At 43.6% G+C, this 16,767-nt stretch overlaps 2 protein-coding genes across 2 annotated transcripts in view; both read left to right on the forward strand.

Moving 5' to 3' along the window:
- The first annotated feature begins 1,438 nt into the window (after nucleotides 1–1,438).
- Nucleotides 1,439–10,792, forward strand: LOC142968241 (stAR-related lipid transfer protein 9-like). The gene is made up of 11 exons (XM_076108042.1): nucleotides 1,439–4,254; nucleotides 4,535–4,738; nucleotides 4,843–5,026; nucleotides 5,297–5,437; nucleotides 5,592–5,691; nucleotides 6,122–6,282; nucleotides 6,443–6,507; nucleotides 6,652–6,854; nucleotides 7,720–7,799; nucleotides 8,220–8,378; nucleotides 8,735–10,792. The coding sequence occupies exons 1-11, from the start codon at nucleotides 1,439–1,441 to the stop codon at nucleotides 8,858–8,860; spliced, it is 4,239 nt and encodes a 1,412-aa protein (XP_075964157.1). The 3' UTR covers nucleotides 8,861–10,792.
- A 981-nt stretch (nucleotides 10,793–11,773) lies between these two features.
- sptb (spectrin, beta, erythrocytic) overlaps nucleotides 11,774–16,767 on the forward strand; it is a 42,467-nt gene continuing 37,473 nt past the window's right edge. Inside the window, exons 1-2 of the mRNA XM_076107581.1 lie at nucleotides 11,774–12,088; nucleotides 16,440–16,699. Coding sequence (XP_075963696.1) covers nucleotides 16,552–16,699 — 148 coding nt within the window. The 5' untranslated portion in view covers nucleotides 11,774–12,088; nucleotides 16,440–16,551. The remainder of the gene's footprint in view (nucleotides 12,089–16,439; nucleotides 16,700–16,767) is intronic.

The raw sequence follows: 16,767 nt of genomic DNA on the forward strand, positions 1-16,767 counted from the left end.
GTCGCCAGTTTCTGATCCCACGAGAAGGAAACTTGGACAGATCTTTGAGCTCTCTGAATGCGGTGACGATGTTCCTCAGAGTGGATCCTCTGCAGGAGAGAGGAAAGTAGCTGAAAAGGGAGATGTAGCAATAAAGGAAGTAGCTGCAGAAACAAAAGGGTGGGAATCACAATTTGATAAACACAGAAAACATGAAGAAAGTAGACAACACATATGCAAGTCAGATGCTATTTGTAGCGCCATTGACCTGAGAATCTCCGAAGTGGTCAAAGAGCACATGAGACTGTCATTGATTGTCAGCGAGGATGACAGGAAGAGCAGGAGTCAAAGCATGTATGTCTTGTCGTCTTCTGCGTGTCATTTTGGCTGTAAGAGTGATGAAAATGAATGGCAAGAAAAACAGCGCAGAGATAAAATGAGTGATCAGGTGAAAAAAGGAGCAATCCTTGAAGGACACCTTGCACTTGAAAGGACGAAGACAACAGTGGACAACAGGGAACACCTGGCATCAGAGCTGCCAGCTGAATTAAGCACTAGCCAGGAGAGCAACATGCTTAAATCTACTGAAGTAACACAGAAGATTGACCATGTGCATAGCTTCTCAGATGTGACATCAAACCAGCCAGTAATCCATCATTGTGCGTTCCAAATGTCCTCTGCCAAAAACGACAACGTCCAATCAAATGTGACGCTGAGCAGCCAGAGAGAGTCTGAGCACTCCACTGGCAACCCCACTCTGCAACCGGTTAGCTTGTCCTCAATTAGTGGCTCCTCCACTGATTCTGAAGGAAACACTGTGGAGAAAGATGCTTTGTGTCAAGAAATCAATGATTCAGGTAAACATCTTAATCCTGTCATCAACGATACATGCTTGAATGAAGTGGACACACAGAGCTCTGAACGTCACCTAATACCCCGGGAAACACCTTCCACCATGGGTGATGCAAAAGAAACCTGTGGCTGTAGTCACGAAAAGGATGTCGGTATGGAAGCCACGTCAACACTTCAATTCAAATCGCACGGACGTCACAGCAGCCAGAACACACCCGCTGATGAGAGCGCCTCTACGAAAGGGTTCACTGTTTCTCCTGGCCGTGATGGAAACGGTGAAACGGACAACACAAGAGGAGGTAAACCTTGTGCCACAGCACAGGGTGAGTTCAGTTGTTCACAGACTCATTCAAATACCTTGACTCAGTCGTGTGTCATCAATATTAATGCCCACAACAAATGCCAACATGTTTCAAATTCAGTGTGCAAATTTGTTACGGATACTCAAGTTGACAGCCAAAAAGATTGTATTATGAAAAAGAACAAAGACACTCCAAAGATCTTCGCAGAGTCAAAACATGAAGCAAGTATTTCTGGTTCTATGCAGCCGCAGTGCACATTACATCAGGGGAATGCCGTCAAACATACAGAATGCTATGTATCTGTGATGTCAAAAGAGGTTCAGCTTAACACACCTGCTGACGGACAGAACCGATCTGCTCTTACGTCTAAAAAGGCCAAGTCAAAGAGGTTGAGAAAGACTAAGATCCAGACTCATCCCATGTCTTCCACTGAGTCCTCTCATAAGTCGTCGGATGAGGATGAGGAGGAGGACAAAACCACCAGAGTGCATCACTGCCGGCTCTCGTCTAAATGGGTAAAGCTTGGCGAACAAGAAGTCCGACAGGTTAGAAGTAAAGATGCAGATATGTCTACGACAGTGTCAGTGAGCCGATCTAAGATGAAGTTTTGCTCTGCTGGAGCTCAGGGTAAAAGCGAAGTTAACGCCAGTAGAGATTACACCCAAAAAAGACTCTCTTTACAAGTTGTGTCACAAAGGACCAATGTAGAACTAGTCCTCCCGTATGCAAAGAAAAGTGAATCACAACAGGACTCCCCGATGCATTTTGCCTCCAGCGACATCAACCCTTTCGTTCACCAGTGGCAGGACGATGACTCAAACCACCACTGTTATAAGAACCCTGCGTTCGGGAGTGCTGCTGACCTATCCTGTAAATCTCCACTTTTGAACAGCGCTGAGAAACGCATAACGAGATGCTGCAGTGTTGACAATGGTTTGAACGGGCAGAACTCTCCTTTCTATTCCCATCTGAGCACTTACGCCACCAACAAGGGGCTCTCCAGCACGCTGAGCAGTATGGAGGATTATAAGGAACAAGGGAGCAAATCATCTCCGCTCACGCCCTGTCAACAAGCATCTGCTGCTATTCACAGTCATTTAGCAAATCTGACAGTGACCGGCAGCTCTTCAAGTAACGATGGGCGCAACTCCAGTCATATGGATGAAATGATGCTTGTGTACTCGCCTGAGCAAGAGTCCCAGGGAAGCAAAGTACCTGCCCAAAGGAGGAGGACATGCGAGTATGGCACTCAAACCGAGCATGGCCTTCAGACGGTAGATATCGGCAACAGCAGTAGCGCTCCAAAGAGGAGAGAGCGGCACAAAAGGAGCAACACCGATGTACCTGCAACACGGAAAACCAAAGTGGGAATAAAAGAATCTCAAGCGTGGGCGAGTATGGAAAGCATGTCGGCTCACATCTCAAAGCTGATTGACAGCACCTCCGACCTGCTGGGAGACGTCCAGGGAATGAGAAAGGGCGACGCCCTCAAGTCCAGTCCGAGGAGGAGTGTCAACATGTCAAATATCAGCGTCTGTTACAGTGAGTCTAATGACTGCACACAGAGAGACTGCTCTACTCAAACCGCCGTCGATGTCGGGATCCAGACGGAGAGGTCTTCAACACCAGCCGCGAAGGAAGTCGCTGCTCATCAAACACTCAGCGAAAGGTCCAAATCTCACGAGGTCAATGTGATCGTCAAAGTGATCGGCTCTGAGGTCGTCGCTGGGTCCCAAGACAAGAATGTGCACTGTGTGGTGAAGAGTACAGATGAAAAGATGCAGAGCATGCCTGACCGGAGCTTTAACACCTCTGCTGCAGCACAAAGGCCCGCCTCTCAATCGGAGAATAAAACGCCTCCTTTGAAGACGGCGGGCGAATGTCGAAGACGTGTAAGATCTGCTTCTTCTAGAGGCTCAAAGCAAAGCACGCCCGAGGCACTGTGTCACAAAAGTGTTCCAATATCTGAAGTCTCCCGCAGGTCGTCGAAAAACAGCCATGAAGAAAATCACAGTCCCTCTTTAAAGAATGACCCAACACTTTCTTTAAAGAAACACGCCACATACACAGACCGTGCTTCATCTCCCATTCGTACTGTGGGAACAAGTTTACGTATGAAGCTGAGAGGGGAGCAATCAACACTAAATAAACACCTTGACTCTGAGAAAGACAACCTGACTGTGTCGTCTAGCAAACAATCCGCTTGCACAACTGTTTCAGAGGAGGAGCAGATGCCTAGACACAGTTCTGACATTTCCTCTTGTGCATCAGAATCTGTATCCCTTGAGAAGGTGAGTGAAATGAGTTCCTCAAGCCCTAAAGGCTCTATAAGCGTCAGTGCATCACTGGATAGAAATACAGACACTGACAGGAGAAATGTTATCGACTCCAAATGGCAGAGTTCCTCTCAGCAGTGGAGGGCTTCTACTTCAACAAATGGTTTAACGTTGCAGAACCACATCTCTCCCATATTAAGACCAGCTGCTGTGCACAAACAGCAGGCTAAAGCTACACATGCACAGACACTAACCTACTCGAGACCTGCAGTAGATGCTGTCGATTTTTGCGTTGATTCATACAATCTGTCCCCGGTCAGCAACAGGAATGTTGAACTCCAAGAGGACGACACGGTGTCCCTGGCGCCCAGCGAGTGCAACACCGATGTCCTCGTGAACATGGAACCCGTCACCAGCGCGTCCCCGTCTCAACGCCACCAAATAGCCCCAGAGGACCTGCCCATGCACAACAAGTTCACCAACTGGTCGGGCATCAACCTTCAGCAGTCCAAACACTCCAACAAGCCGGGCACATTTCCTTCCAAAGACAACGGCGGGAGCAGAAGCCGCGCCGAGTGGGGCGAGATGGACTCCAGCGTGGAGTCCACGGCGCAGAGCGACAGAAGGGCCAGAGAGATAGAGAGGCTGCGACGGGAGAGAGAGCAGGTGATGGCAACGGTCAGCCTCAACATGAACCCGACACCTCTGACTGTGGAGCTGACGGAGGCCAAGCTACACTACGGCCTCGGAGAGACGGATACCCTGTTAAAGATGCTGTCCCCGAGGACCGGAGACGAGCTGGAGCCACCGACCTCTGCGTCCACAAAACAGCAGCTGTATGATAGGTGAGGACACAAATGACCCAAACGCTCTTTATTTTGATATGATGCAAAGTAAGTGCATCAGTGTCTAATATTGTTTCAACACAAGCAGCTATACAAGAACATTGCCAATTTTAGACTGTGTTTTTTTGGCAAAGTTTCCTAATTTAGAGCAAGAAATATCTGATCACAGTGAACAAGTATTGAGGTCCCTGCTCAGCCCTAAAACATGACCTGAACTCCCTAAATGATTGGCCTTATTTGTGTTTTTGTATTTATTGTTTCTTTGAATCTCTCCTCTCAGACACCGCAGGAGTATTGAGGGTTTGAGGCAGGAGAGGGAGGAACGTCTCCAGACTTACCGGAGAGCTCGGAGTCTGAGTCCCAGCCAACATCCTCGCTCATCTCCACAAGAGGCTGTTTCCTCCTCCAAGGTGTCTGCCGCCATGCCCAGTCGGCGTAAAGAGTACCAACAACAGCTCCGCCAAGAGGTGACAGATAGCACCAGGTAAGACTCTATACCCCTATCAGCCCTACATTTTAAATATTAATGTCTTCAGGCTTAGTGTTGGAAAACGTGACTGAGTTCTCACTAAATGATCTAAATGACAGAATACCAGACCCCCCACGAGGAGAGGGCCACTGTCCGTCTGACATCGAGCAGCTGTTGCGCGACTACGGCCGAGCCCGAGAGGAGGCCCGGACAGAGATTGCAAAGGCACGAGAGCGACTGCGAGAAAGGACGGAGCAGGAGAAAAAGAGGCTTCAGCAGCAGGCCCTGTCTCAGGAAGTCACGGTCAGTTCTTGTATCACAAGATAAAATCTGTTTCTCAATATGTCGATTATTTCTTAATAAATCTCATTCATTGTTGCATCGATTGTTTCATCAATCACAGAATATAATATGTAAATATCTTGTGTTTTCCTCTGATTAAATAAGAACACCTCATTTGCTAATACTTTGAATATATTACAAGATAGGAGAAGTGAATTGTTAGAGACTCTCTGGGTTTTATTTATGACACCACTGTATAATTTCACTGGTATCTCCCTTCCCCCTGCTCAGGATGACCTGAGACATCGGACAAGAATCAGTAACAGCACCTTATGCACAGGATCCAGCCTGAGTCTGTCCTCTGGACCAACATCGGGGTACAACAGCGGAAACACGCTACAGCACGGCAACAGACCACTTCTGACTGCACAGGTCAATAGATTTGAATAACTGAAATGAAAATCCAGCAATGTATATATACATATTTTGGATTATTTTTATACTGCAAAATCTCATCTTCATGTATTTGTTGTAATGTTTCTTTTGAAGCAACTCAGCGGGTAATTGTGTCGTTGTTTCCCTTCAGATCCCAGGGTTCCAGGAGGACGGGCTGAAGCTCAGGACACGTCCTCCTATATGTGGTCCTCAAAGTGTGAAGTCACAGAGAGCCTGGCTGTCTGCCCATGGTGAGGACTGGACTGTGGTTCATAAAACAATCTTCAAAAGTATGCTACATTTTTAGAATAAGAACACCTTCAAATACAAAGAATTTCATTAAAATATCAGTGTCAGTGACATCAAACAGTGTTAAACAGTCCTCGACAGAGGGCTTTTCTTTCATCCGTTCACATCCTCACATTTAAACAGTCAAGTCAATAACTGGAGTCCATCTTTGTTGAAAAATGTCCATCTTCATCTGCAGTTCTGCTGTCATTTATTCCATTGTGTAGATTATAGAACATTGACATATTAAAAAATGTTAAATGTAATATAAAGTATGTTTCCAAAATAGTTTTTCCCCATGTCTGTCACTGGTGCGGCACTTAACTCCCCCCCCCCCCCCCCTCTACATTCTCTGTGTTGAAATTCCATGTTAACTTCTATGTGTTTCGCTAGATGTCCGCCTTGAGCCTCCTGTCGCCATGTTTGAGCCACTGATGACTTCATCTCCATCAACTAGTGCACGTCAACGCACCGCCTCCTTTGGCTCCTCCTCTTCCATATCCACAACCTATCAGGACATCACGTCTGGTCTCCTCGGTCGAGCTCTGGCTGAGGTAACTCAGAAAACAGAAAACCTGATTTTAAAAACACAAAAATGCATATTAGTAAAAACACCCAATGCCACTGTAATTGACTTAACATTACGATTGTCACAGTTTTTCTGCTCCTTCAAACGTTTGTATCCGGTTGAATTGCAAATGTCTCCCTCCACAGGTGCGACTGGCTTCCTCTGGGGATTTGAGCAACCTGCTCATGAGCAAGGCCACAGCAGGCTGGAGGTGAGCTCACTCTTTAATACACTCATCCAAAGAAATCATCTACCCTCAAGATAAGGACTTCGTCACTGTCTAAGATTAGTGAGCTGCAAAATCACATAATCACAAATATTCATTTGCTAATGTGTTAATTCTGTGTATATTTAGGTACCAGGGAGAGGAACAAGGTGTCCAGGCTTACTACAAGCCCTCCTCCAGCCCGTCTGTCCATGGTTTTCTTGGAGCCGCGGAGCTGGACAGACCTCTGGACAGTCTGTGGACCACAATCTGCCAGCTGTCCAAGACTCACACGTATAATCAGTCAGTCCGTTCTGTCTGGACACGACCACTAGATGACAGCACTCAGCTGGGTGAGCGAACATGTCCGCTTCCTCCTCGCACGCTTTCTTTCCACCACAGTACCAGTGGTGGAAAGCAACAAAGTCCAGAGCCATACCGAAGTGCAGACTTAAGTATTTCTATTTCACGCCACTTCTACTCTACTACAATTCAATTGACAAATATAGTTACTACTTACTTTATGAATTTAGATTTTACAGTAAAACATAGAACCATTTTATAGAACATAATGCTGAAACAGCATTTTTTACATTGTGCTAATACTACTGACTTAGTTAAAGGATCTGAATACTTTCTCCACCATGTTAGTACTGATGCTAATGCTAATAATGTTGACTTTAGTAGACCTGGAACAGGAAAGTAGCAGTTTATAAGATACTGATAAATTCTAGTTATTTGCAAAGTGAGCTTCATGTGATGGAAGAGTTTACCTTTGCAAATATCATTTGTAGTGTTGCAAGAATATAAATAGAGAAAAGTATTTGTATTTTTGTCATTGCTGCAAAAGCGAGGCGTTTATGGATCCTGCAGATGTATTTGCTTCAAATGATGAGTCTGCATCCAATAGCTATGTTTAGCACAGTACAGTACACAGTCCCATTCATCACTGACTAGCTCATTGTGTTAGTGCATGACCAACTCCACTCTCACACCTGCAGTACGTGGCATTTAAAACCTTTTGCAACATCATCGGGCCTCATGCGTTTATATTATTACGTTGAATTTAAATAGAGGTAGAAAAATAAATAGCTTTCTCACCTCGTTTAGCAATACCATTGAGTGTGATTGCCGTAATTCTTTTATATTTTCTTTTATTTCCAGGTTTTCATCAGCTGTGCTTCTTATCTGACACGTTGTCTTTGTATATCTGTCTAGTTTATGTCCTAACGGATCCGTCCACCTGCCACCTCAGCCAGCCGCGGGACTTCTGCTGCATCAGCACCGAGTCCAAACAGGTGAGCACAGCTGCAAAACCAACCAGGCGGTCCGGATGATTACTGCTTATCGCCCTTGTGTAAGGTCCACTGAGCATTTGCAGCGTGGTTGTTCACAAAATCACACTTTGGAAGAGAAAATTCCATTTACTGTAAGATTAGTGTTGCAGGAAACCAGGACCAGACAGTGCTGTCTTTTTTTTAATGAACTCCAATTTATGATAAACAGCGTGGCTTTCAGTTTGTCATCCACACAATGTAGAACATGCTATTTAGACACTACTCACGCTCACAGAAACAACAGTGAGCGTAAACAACACTGACCCAGAGGCAGTGGGTGTGGAATAAACCTGTTCGGTTATCACTCTTGGCTGATCAAAAAGGCTGCACTGCCTGTTTTATTGATGATTTATGATTTATGACTTTTGCCCTCGGCCTCAGGGTGGCTTGTGCGTGCTGGCAATGCAGTCTGTGTTCGAGGAGTCCCTGCCTCGTCCCAGTGTGGATGCCGTCCGGGGGGAGATGATGCCCAGTTGCTGGATCCTGCAGCCAATTAGACGTAGCGGACAGGAAGCCACCAGGGTCGTCTACCTGTTACAGGTGAGATGCTGTTGCTGTAAACTAATCCGAAATACGTGCTGTTCACACTAGCAACACTTTTACCTGCCAGTAAAAGCAAGGCTGTTTGGGCTGATGATAGACAGATGAATGTGTGAATGTGGAAGTTTCACAACACGTGTGTAAAACGAATACAGCCTATATTGTATCACTATTTCTGACATTTAACACGTTTTACAGGATCTCATGGATGTGTTTTTGTTTTTTACTGCGTGGGCTCACAAGTGAGATACCACAACAGTAATGTCAGTTTCGTTAATTCGCCCTTACAAATATTGGTTTCCAGGCAGCGCTACATGTGAAAGAGTTCATGGCTATTTCCCTTCGTTTTTCTCCAGGTGGACTTAGGAACGCCGTCCTTCCCTCACCGGCTGTTGAACACTGTTGCCAGAAGACATGCAGCGGTCATCGCTGATCTTGACGTTTTCCTCGCCAGATCCACAGGACTCACGACGACACATTAGCAGTGAGCACTTAGACTGAACTGTCTCCAGCACGGAGTTAGTCTGTCTTTTGAATTTGCACCTGAAATTCATTTACTTGACTTTTTTTTTATTCCAAGAGCAGTTATATTGTTTCCCAGTCACAAAGTTGAAGCAGCTTTTTTTTATATATATATATATATATATATACCGTATTTTCCGCACTATAAAGCGCACCGGATTATAGGGCGCACCTTCAATGAATGGCCTATTTTAGAACTGTTTTTATATATAGGGCGCACCGGATTATAAGGCGCATAGAATAGAAGCTACTACAGTACCGGTGTTTACCGCGGTGCGGCTTTGTAGTTTACCATTCGTACTGAAACATTTTGACAGAGCGCCGTGTACAACCAGTATGGATCAACCAATTAACCAATTGATCCATATATAAGGCGCTCCGGATTACAAGGCGCACTGTCGTTTTTTGAGAAAATTAAAGGCTTTTAAGTGCGCCTTATAGTGCGGAAAATACGGTATATATATATATATAAAAAGGTATTTTTTGATAACATATTGAGACTGTATTTTTATATTTGCGATGCACATAAATGCATTCAACAATAACAATCCTACTGTACCAAAGATGAGTTAGAAGTCCAAGGGAATGACTTTCCACGACACCTTTAGTGGACTGCGTTTAGCTTTAGACCGCTTAATAATTAATTATCCAAGGCTACAAAGCTACCTCACCTAATCGCTTCATCAATGTGACGAAATAGGTTTAAAATACACTGATGAGTATCTGCCATTTAAGTCCCTTAATACCTGTTAGCCGTATAGTCTCTATTGATTTCTACCGTATTGTAAAGTGGACAAACAAATATGTCAAAGTCAACCAGGTCAACGTCACAGCTAGAAAACCTTTTTATATCAAATTTAAAGAGTCGATCAACAGATAATCGGAAGGTTACATAAAACATTGACAACATGAACTTCAAAGGTAAATATATGTAAGGGACTGTATGAATACTTTTGGGTGTTGTACTTTTTTTGGTCCTGAATTTTTATTTCAGCCTCTCTTTGCGATGTATATCTTAGTTACATCAATTGTTACAAATTAAACCCAAACCCTTTACAAACAGGGAGATGGTGTTGAGAACCTTTTGGGATGTAAAAAGTCAAAGTAGCCAGATCGTCTGGCTTGCGGAAGTGTCCTTGAGCAAGATACTGAAGATCCAGAGATGATGCTCTGTAGCAGACCCCCAACCTCCCTTTTATGCATTATTAAATCTGCACTAAGACACAGACACAATATGGTACCCCAAATCTGCATAAGCTCAGTTTTAAAGCCTTTTGTTCTCACCTGTTTTTGAAGTATGTGCTATTTATTTTGTCCCTCTTGCCTTCTGTTTGAAATGCTGTTGAATGTGTATTGTAGTTGTGATGGGGTTCATTATATTTTATGAGCAGAGCACGGTGCTGCATTTACGGCCGCTTGCACAAAACTGTTAATGCCGTTTTATTAATGTTGCATATTAAAAAGTGATTTTGTTTTTGTTTGTACAGTGTTGAAGCTATGCAGACGCTGATCAAAGGCAGGCCTGTGCTCAGTCAGCCGTCGATATGAAGCCATAATTATTTACAGTAGTTGAAGGTTCACTACTGTTTTGTCAGCGATCAGATTGTGACTAAAGATGTTCCCGGGGGAACCAAAGAGAAAGAAACACAAATACTGAAGACACGGAGTGAAGGAACATACCCAGCTTTTTGTACTGATCTATTTTTTTTTGATGTGTTTCTATATATTTGTGTGTGTTCATTTTGTAAAAAGCATTGTTATTTATGTTTTTGACGATGTGTTGTAAGTGTATTTTTTTTATTATAAACATCCTGCTTCCTGATGCTAATAAGATGTTATGTGGCCCGTGAGTTTGGCCGTTTTATATGAATACAATACATATTTAAAGTGAATTGTTGTTTTGCATTTTATCATCTGTGTGCGTGGTCTGGTCCAAGAATTATCCTTAAGCATCAACAGTATATCAGAACGTTAAATTCCTTCATTTAATCACTTGCAATCAGACGAAGTATGCTTGAGTATTGAGCCTCTGTTCTTCAGACACATGTACATCAGCACTAAAGATACATAGTATCGAAAACAAGGACCAAAAAATGCTTACACCGATTTGTATTTTCTTTCTCTATTTTACTTTCTTAATGCTTTTGTTCTTCATATTTGTGAAGTGGGGGAAAAGGTATCTATACTTGCAAACAATAGCCAGCCCTCATCCTAAGCAATGGGCCCCTTTTGTAAATAACATTTTGGTTTTATTAGTCAGAATGTAAACCCAACCTGTTACTTTTTGTAACTTTTTAATTCTCTTTGATGCACCATCACATAGTTTCATTTGAATATCCGATCAAGGCACAAAGAGGATTATCCAATATTTCACAAAAACGCAGTCTTTGGGGGAACTGCTGACAGCTCATAGACATGAATCCTGCATGGCAAGGATTTAAACAATGCTTTATATTTTATAATTGTAGGCCCATGTTCTTTTAAAGTACAATCTTAATCTGAAAACTGTCAGTCAGAAACATGTAATGCACTAAAAAGTAAATATTTCCTTATAAGATGCAATCGAGGTATAAAGTAGCATACAATTGAAGTAGCCTAAAGTACCTCAAAACACTTTAATAAATGTACTTAATTACTTTCTACCACTGCTGTCACATTACCTGACATGTGTTTTAACTCTGGTGTAAATTAACATTGTAAGGCTCTTTCTCCGGGACGTGTTTCCATGCGCAGGCCTCTGTTCTCTGTGAATGGCACGCAGTGGAGGTGACATTTCTGAGAGGGGTCTCGGGGGGTGTTTTGTGTGCGATTAGAGCCCGGCCGGGGCGGGGTGGAGTGGAGTCCGGGGTGGTGTACCACAGATCACAAGTGTCTCTGCCATTTAGAGTCACCGGCTCTTGTCAGGAATGTCTGTCCCCTGCGCGCACAGATCATGTATGCGCCCACTTTATTTTTAACCCGGCAGGGTGGGTCAGTCGCTGGCTTTCGGGAATGACCGTGGAGCGCGCGGCGCCTACAGCCCCATTCCCTAGTCCCCCCCGTGCAGGACCGTGCCCTCCTCGCGCTGTGTGGAGACCTCCGCCTGCTCTGACCAGGACCCCCGCTGCTTCAATGGGATTATAATTGGTTTGTTGGCAGGAAGAAGACTCAAGATAAACACTTTCCGACAGGATATCATCCAGAAGCAAGTAAGTGTAAATTGAAAGCAGAGCTGCGACAATTGTTAAATGAAATGATTGATCTTTAGCCAAATAGTTTCTGCCAGCGGTCACCGAATGGCGCTCATTCCATTCAGGCTGCGATTGTTTTGCCGTTGTTTGTAGTGGAGTTAAAAGTTTCCTCCGGTCCACCTGTTGGACGCGGCTGCCACGTTAAACAATGACGTCGTTGTCATAAAGCTCTCACGCTAATTGTGTTTTTTTTAAATGAATGCACTCTGCTATTAAAACGACTCTCCAATTTTAGTCAAACTACATCTCGAGTTATCAGTTTGTTATCTTTCAGTGTAAACCAGCAGCGACTCGTTGGAAATGCGCACAATGACGTCACTGCGCATGTTTGCGCGTGCAGAAGTGCTCCCTCCAAAAGTTTTCTCTGATCCTAAAGAGTGATGGAGAAAGTATTTAGATACTTTACTCGAGTAAAAATGTCAGTGCTGGAGTATAAAAATACTCCATTATATATATTAAAAAGTCCTTAATAGGAAATATCACCTCAGTAAAAGTACACAATTATCAAAATATACTTAGGAGTATCAACATGAGAGTACTACACTCAGAAAAATGTTACACTACTATCATCTTGTTTATTATTATTAATACTATTTGCTATTACTGATGCATTTATGTAGCGGAGTTTAAACATGGCTATTTCCCTCTCAAATGTTGTGCATACAATGGGAATACTCAAGTAAAAGTACCTCAAATGTGTACTTACTTAGCTACTTGAGTAGATGTATTTAGTTATATTTCACCACTGATGTGAACTTTAGCCCAGGTACTTTCCACAACTTCATAACGTGCTTATTCCATCCTTGATCAGATAAAGTTTGGTGGCTTCTGGAATAAAATGTTCCCATGAGTAAAAGAGACGCTGCCCCTCGCTCCCCTTAAAAGGACACGTTTGTGAGTGTGCCTCCATGTCTGGACGAGCTTGTAAACACACTCCAGAAACGGTTTACTATCGATTCATTATAACCAAGCTCAGCATTGTTGCAGTCAAAACATTATTGACCACGACAAAGGAACTTATTTTCCTCACAGCCTGTGTTCATAATCAATATACAGTATGGAGTATGGAGTCTTATGGAGTCTTTTTATGCTCAACTCCCCCGTTTTCTTTCTTACATCTTGTTAAAGTACATGAGTAGTGGTTAGTTCGATGCCATTGGCAATTTGAGGAGATTTTTTTTGAGCTGCAGACTTTGATAGTCAATCAGGCCAGTACCCAGCCCCCCCTTCCTCCTCTCCTTCCATATTGATCTCTGTCCACTCTGTATTTATGCCTCAGATTTACTCTCTGCCGGACCACAGGCCTCCCTTTCCTCAGTCCAGTTGCTGCTACAGTTTCACACACACACACACACACACACACACACACACACACACACACACACACACACACACACACACACACACTAGGTCATTCATCTCGACCCCACCCGTCTCTTATTTCATCCTCTCCATCTGAATCCGTGCTGCTCAGAATAATGTGCTCACAGCTTCATGTGCTGTGCTCCTCAGAGTGCATGCATAAACACAGAGTACTTACACTGTAATTACAGCTGGGAGCAACGTTTCCACAGTTATTATTCATCTCAGGTGCTGATTCGATGTTTACGTTGTACATATTTTGTTTACAGTGTAGTTTGGCAGTAACAACGAAAGAGGACAGCAGGTGCAGTCAATTAAAATCACAAGCAGTGGAAAGGTTATCATGAAAAAATTGTTTTTCTTCTCACACCTCAAAATTTTTTTGTTTATTCTAACTCGAGTAAAAATCTCATTCACACCTTTTAACCATTTCCCCCAAAAAACGTTATGTGCAGAGCTGCATCCGCAGATATCAAAACTCTTGTGGCATTATTGTCATGCCACATGAGTTTTGATTAAAATCAATTTGAATCCCTGGAGAAATTCGAGCCGACATTTTTAATCATTCCCCTTTTTGGCATTTAAATAACTTCTGAAAATCATCCAGAGCGTTTGAGTCATCATCTCACAATGTGGAGCCACACAAATGATGAAGTACTGGCCCGTGTGCTGAGGCCTTTTAGAGGTGATGGAAAGCAATACAAGAGGGTGCCAAAGTATTACATGATTTGTCTTTCAGGCCAATAAAAACTGAAAAGTTTGTTATTTGTATCAGCCTCATGTCAAATGCCTCATAGTGTTAACAATGATAACATTACTTATAATAGGATTACATCATTTATGTGTTAATGATCTTCTCTTTATGGAATTCTGACATGTAGAAACTAGGGCTGAAGGGATTAGCTATTGATGAGCTGGTTGGTTGCCAGGATATTTATTGTCAAATGTTGATAATTATAATCGTTATTTTAAGACAAAAAGTGGCACATTCCCTGTTTTGAGCCTCTTAAATGTGAGGATTTCCTGCTTCTTTTTCCACTGTATGACATTGTAAATGGCATATATGCTTTTGGATTTGAATTGTATATAGCAACTTTATTTAATTATTTTTTATCATATTTTATTTTTCTGTTGATCAAGCTGAACTGATCTGTTAATCCATTAATCCTTACAGCTTTGCATTAAACCTAATTGGAAGGTTAGTCGATAAGGAAAATAGTTGTCGTAATGGAAACTAGTTTTCAGTAATCGCAGCTGTTTCTTAGATATCTGTGTTGGACGCATTTGCATATCTAACACTTCCTCAGCACTTTAATTATGGTGATGTCATTTTATTTTTAGACGTTTTATTCTGCGTTACAGAGGCTTATAGCGGACAGGGTGACCTACTGTCAGTGAGGTATGCAAGAGTTCTGTCTCTTGCTCAAGGACACCACAAGAGGACAACTATTGACAGACACACACTTGCTGTGGCAGGCGGTGAACTTCCCGTCACAGGATTGACTATAAGTAGGAGGCCAGCTTGCCTTTAATACAGCTCTAAATGGAGCCTAGTGCCGTCTCACGGAGTACAAGTCCCAGCTCACACACCTAATTTGCTGCGGGTTTGTGTTTGGAGGCATGCAGTCAGTCAGCCCTTCGACACGATTAGAGTCTTATAGGTTCTTTTGAACAGCTGACGGCTTGTGGATACGGGGTTTTGTACGGCGTGTAAAGAGGGTTTGTGCAGTTTGAGTGTGTTGTGCAGTGGCCCTGTTCAGCTTGTGTGTGAGGTGATAAGGGGATCCCCAGTGGTGGGTGGAGCATTCGATAAGAGCCCTCTGCAGAGGACTGATACTGAGCAGGAGGAGGGAGACCTGTAGGGTGCCCTCATTGTGCTTCACTGAGGGCCTCTTCTCTGAATGCAGATCAGTAGTGAAGTCAATCAGCAGTGATGGAAAGTATATTTACTCAAGCACTGTCAAATACGTACATGTTCTGCTACTTTGTACTCCATAATTCAGAGGCAAATATTCTACTATTAGTTACTTTGCACCACTGTAAACTCAGAAATATGTTGCAGATTGTTTGCATTATCTCTAATTGTAGTTAATGTCCTCACTTAAATTTCTGATGACAAACAATATGTGGTGTTTAGTGACAGTAGTAGTGCCACATAACAACACTTCTTTTTTCTCCACCTTGGTGTTCTACAGTATCAACGCAAGTTGTATTTCCCGCCTCATTTCACCTCACGTGCTTATCACAAATGGCCACCAACGGAAACACACACACACACACACTCGCAGTTCAAACTACGTGAGCTGCAACATTCAAAAGACGGTGGTTTTGTCATGTCGCGCTGTCCAGAGGGGGTTGCCCTCCCCCCTGTGTGGCATGATAAGAGAGCTATGCTGCACCCAGATAGACAGCTATCTGAGCTGCTACCCTTCAACCCGCCATTCCACACAAAGAATACACAGACACACTGCCGGGGTGGCGGTTGAGCAAAGGGACACGCACACAAAATGGAGATTGTGAGAGGCACAGGAGCTTGTGGGGCCAATTTGAAAAGCTATGATAGGCGTGTAAAAATATACCTGCGCCACATCTGAGATCACATAGATTTCTTCAAATTGCCAAAATGACATTCTCATTGCCACGTACAGATACAGCTCCTCCCCAGTGGGGTTGATAAATTGAAACTTAACAGCAAATTACAAACCAAATGGCAGCGAGATGGTGGTCCTTACAGAGAAAGCTGGATTCACAAGTTAGCATCATTTCCCCGAAAGTGGGGCTTTAAATAGTTACTTTTTATTTGTATTTGTCTTAGTATTGTTGTTTAAAACATTAGAAAACAGTGAAAAATATCCAATACGATGTTTTTGAGGCCAAAAGTAGTCTCATTTGAACCCCAGTTATTCATCATAACTCCTCTTCTGTCTGTCTTTCCTCTCTGTTTCAGACTACCTCCAGTATTCGAGGTCCATCCTGTCGTTTCATTCCCTCCACACCCAGACCACCTGAGGGACGCCGCCAGACGTCCCTCTCACCCGCTTGCCACGCTGGCTACCGCCATGACTTCCACCACAGACTTTGACAATGCGGAGATCACGCAGCAGTACAGCCGCATCAACACCCGCTTCGGCCTCACCGACGAGGACCTAGACCATGACAACACCTCTGCCAGGCTGTTTGAGCGCTCGCGCATCAAGGCCCTCGCAGGTGAGTGCATGCATAGTAAACAGGCTGCGCCCTGCCTGAGGCATTTGTGGGGCACATTTTTGAGATGA

Source organism: Anarhichas minor, unplaced genomic scaffold (assembly GCF_050575085.1).
Source record: "Anarhichas minor isolate MPS153535 unplaced genomic scaffold, ASM5057508v1 ptg000040l, whole genome shotgun sequence".
Lineage (NCBI taxonomy): Eukaryota > Metazoa > Chordata > Actinopteri > Perciformes > Anarhichadidae > Anarhichas > Anarhichas minor.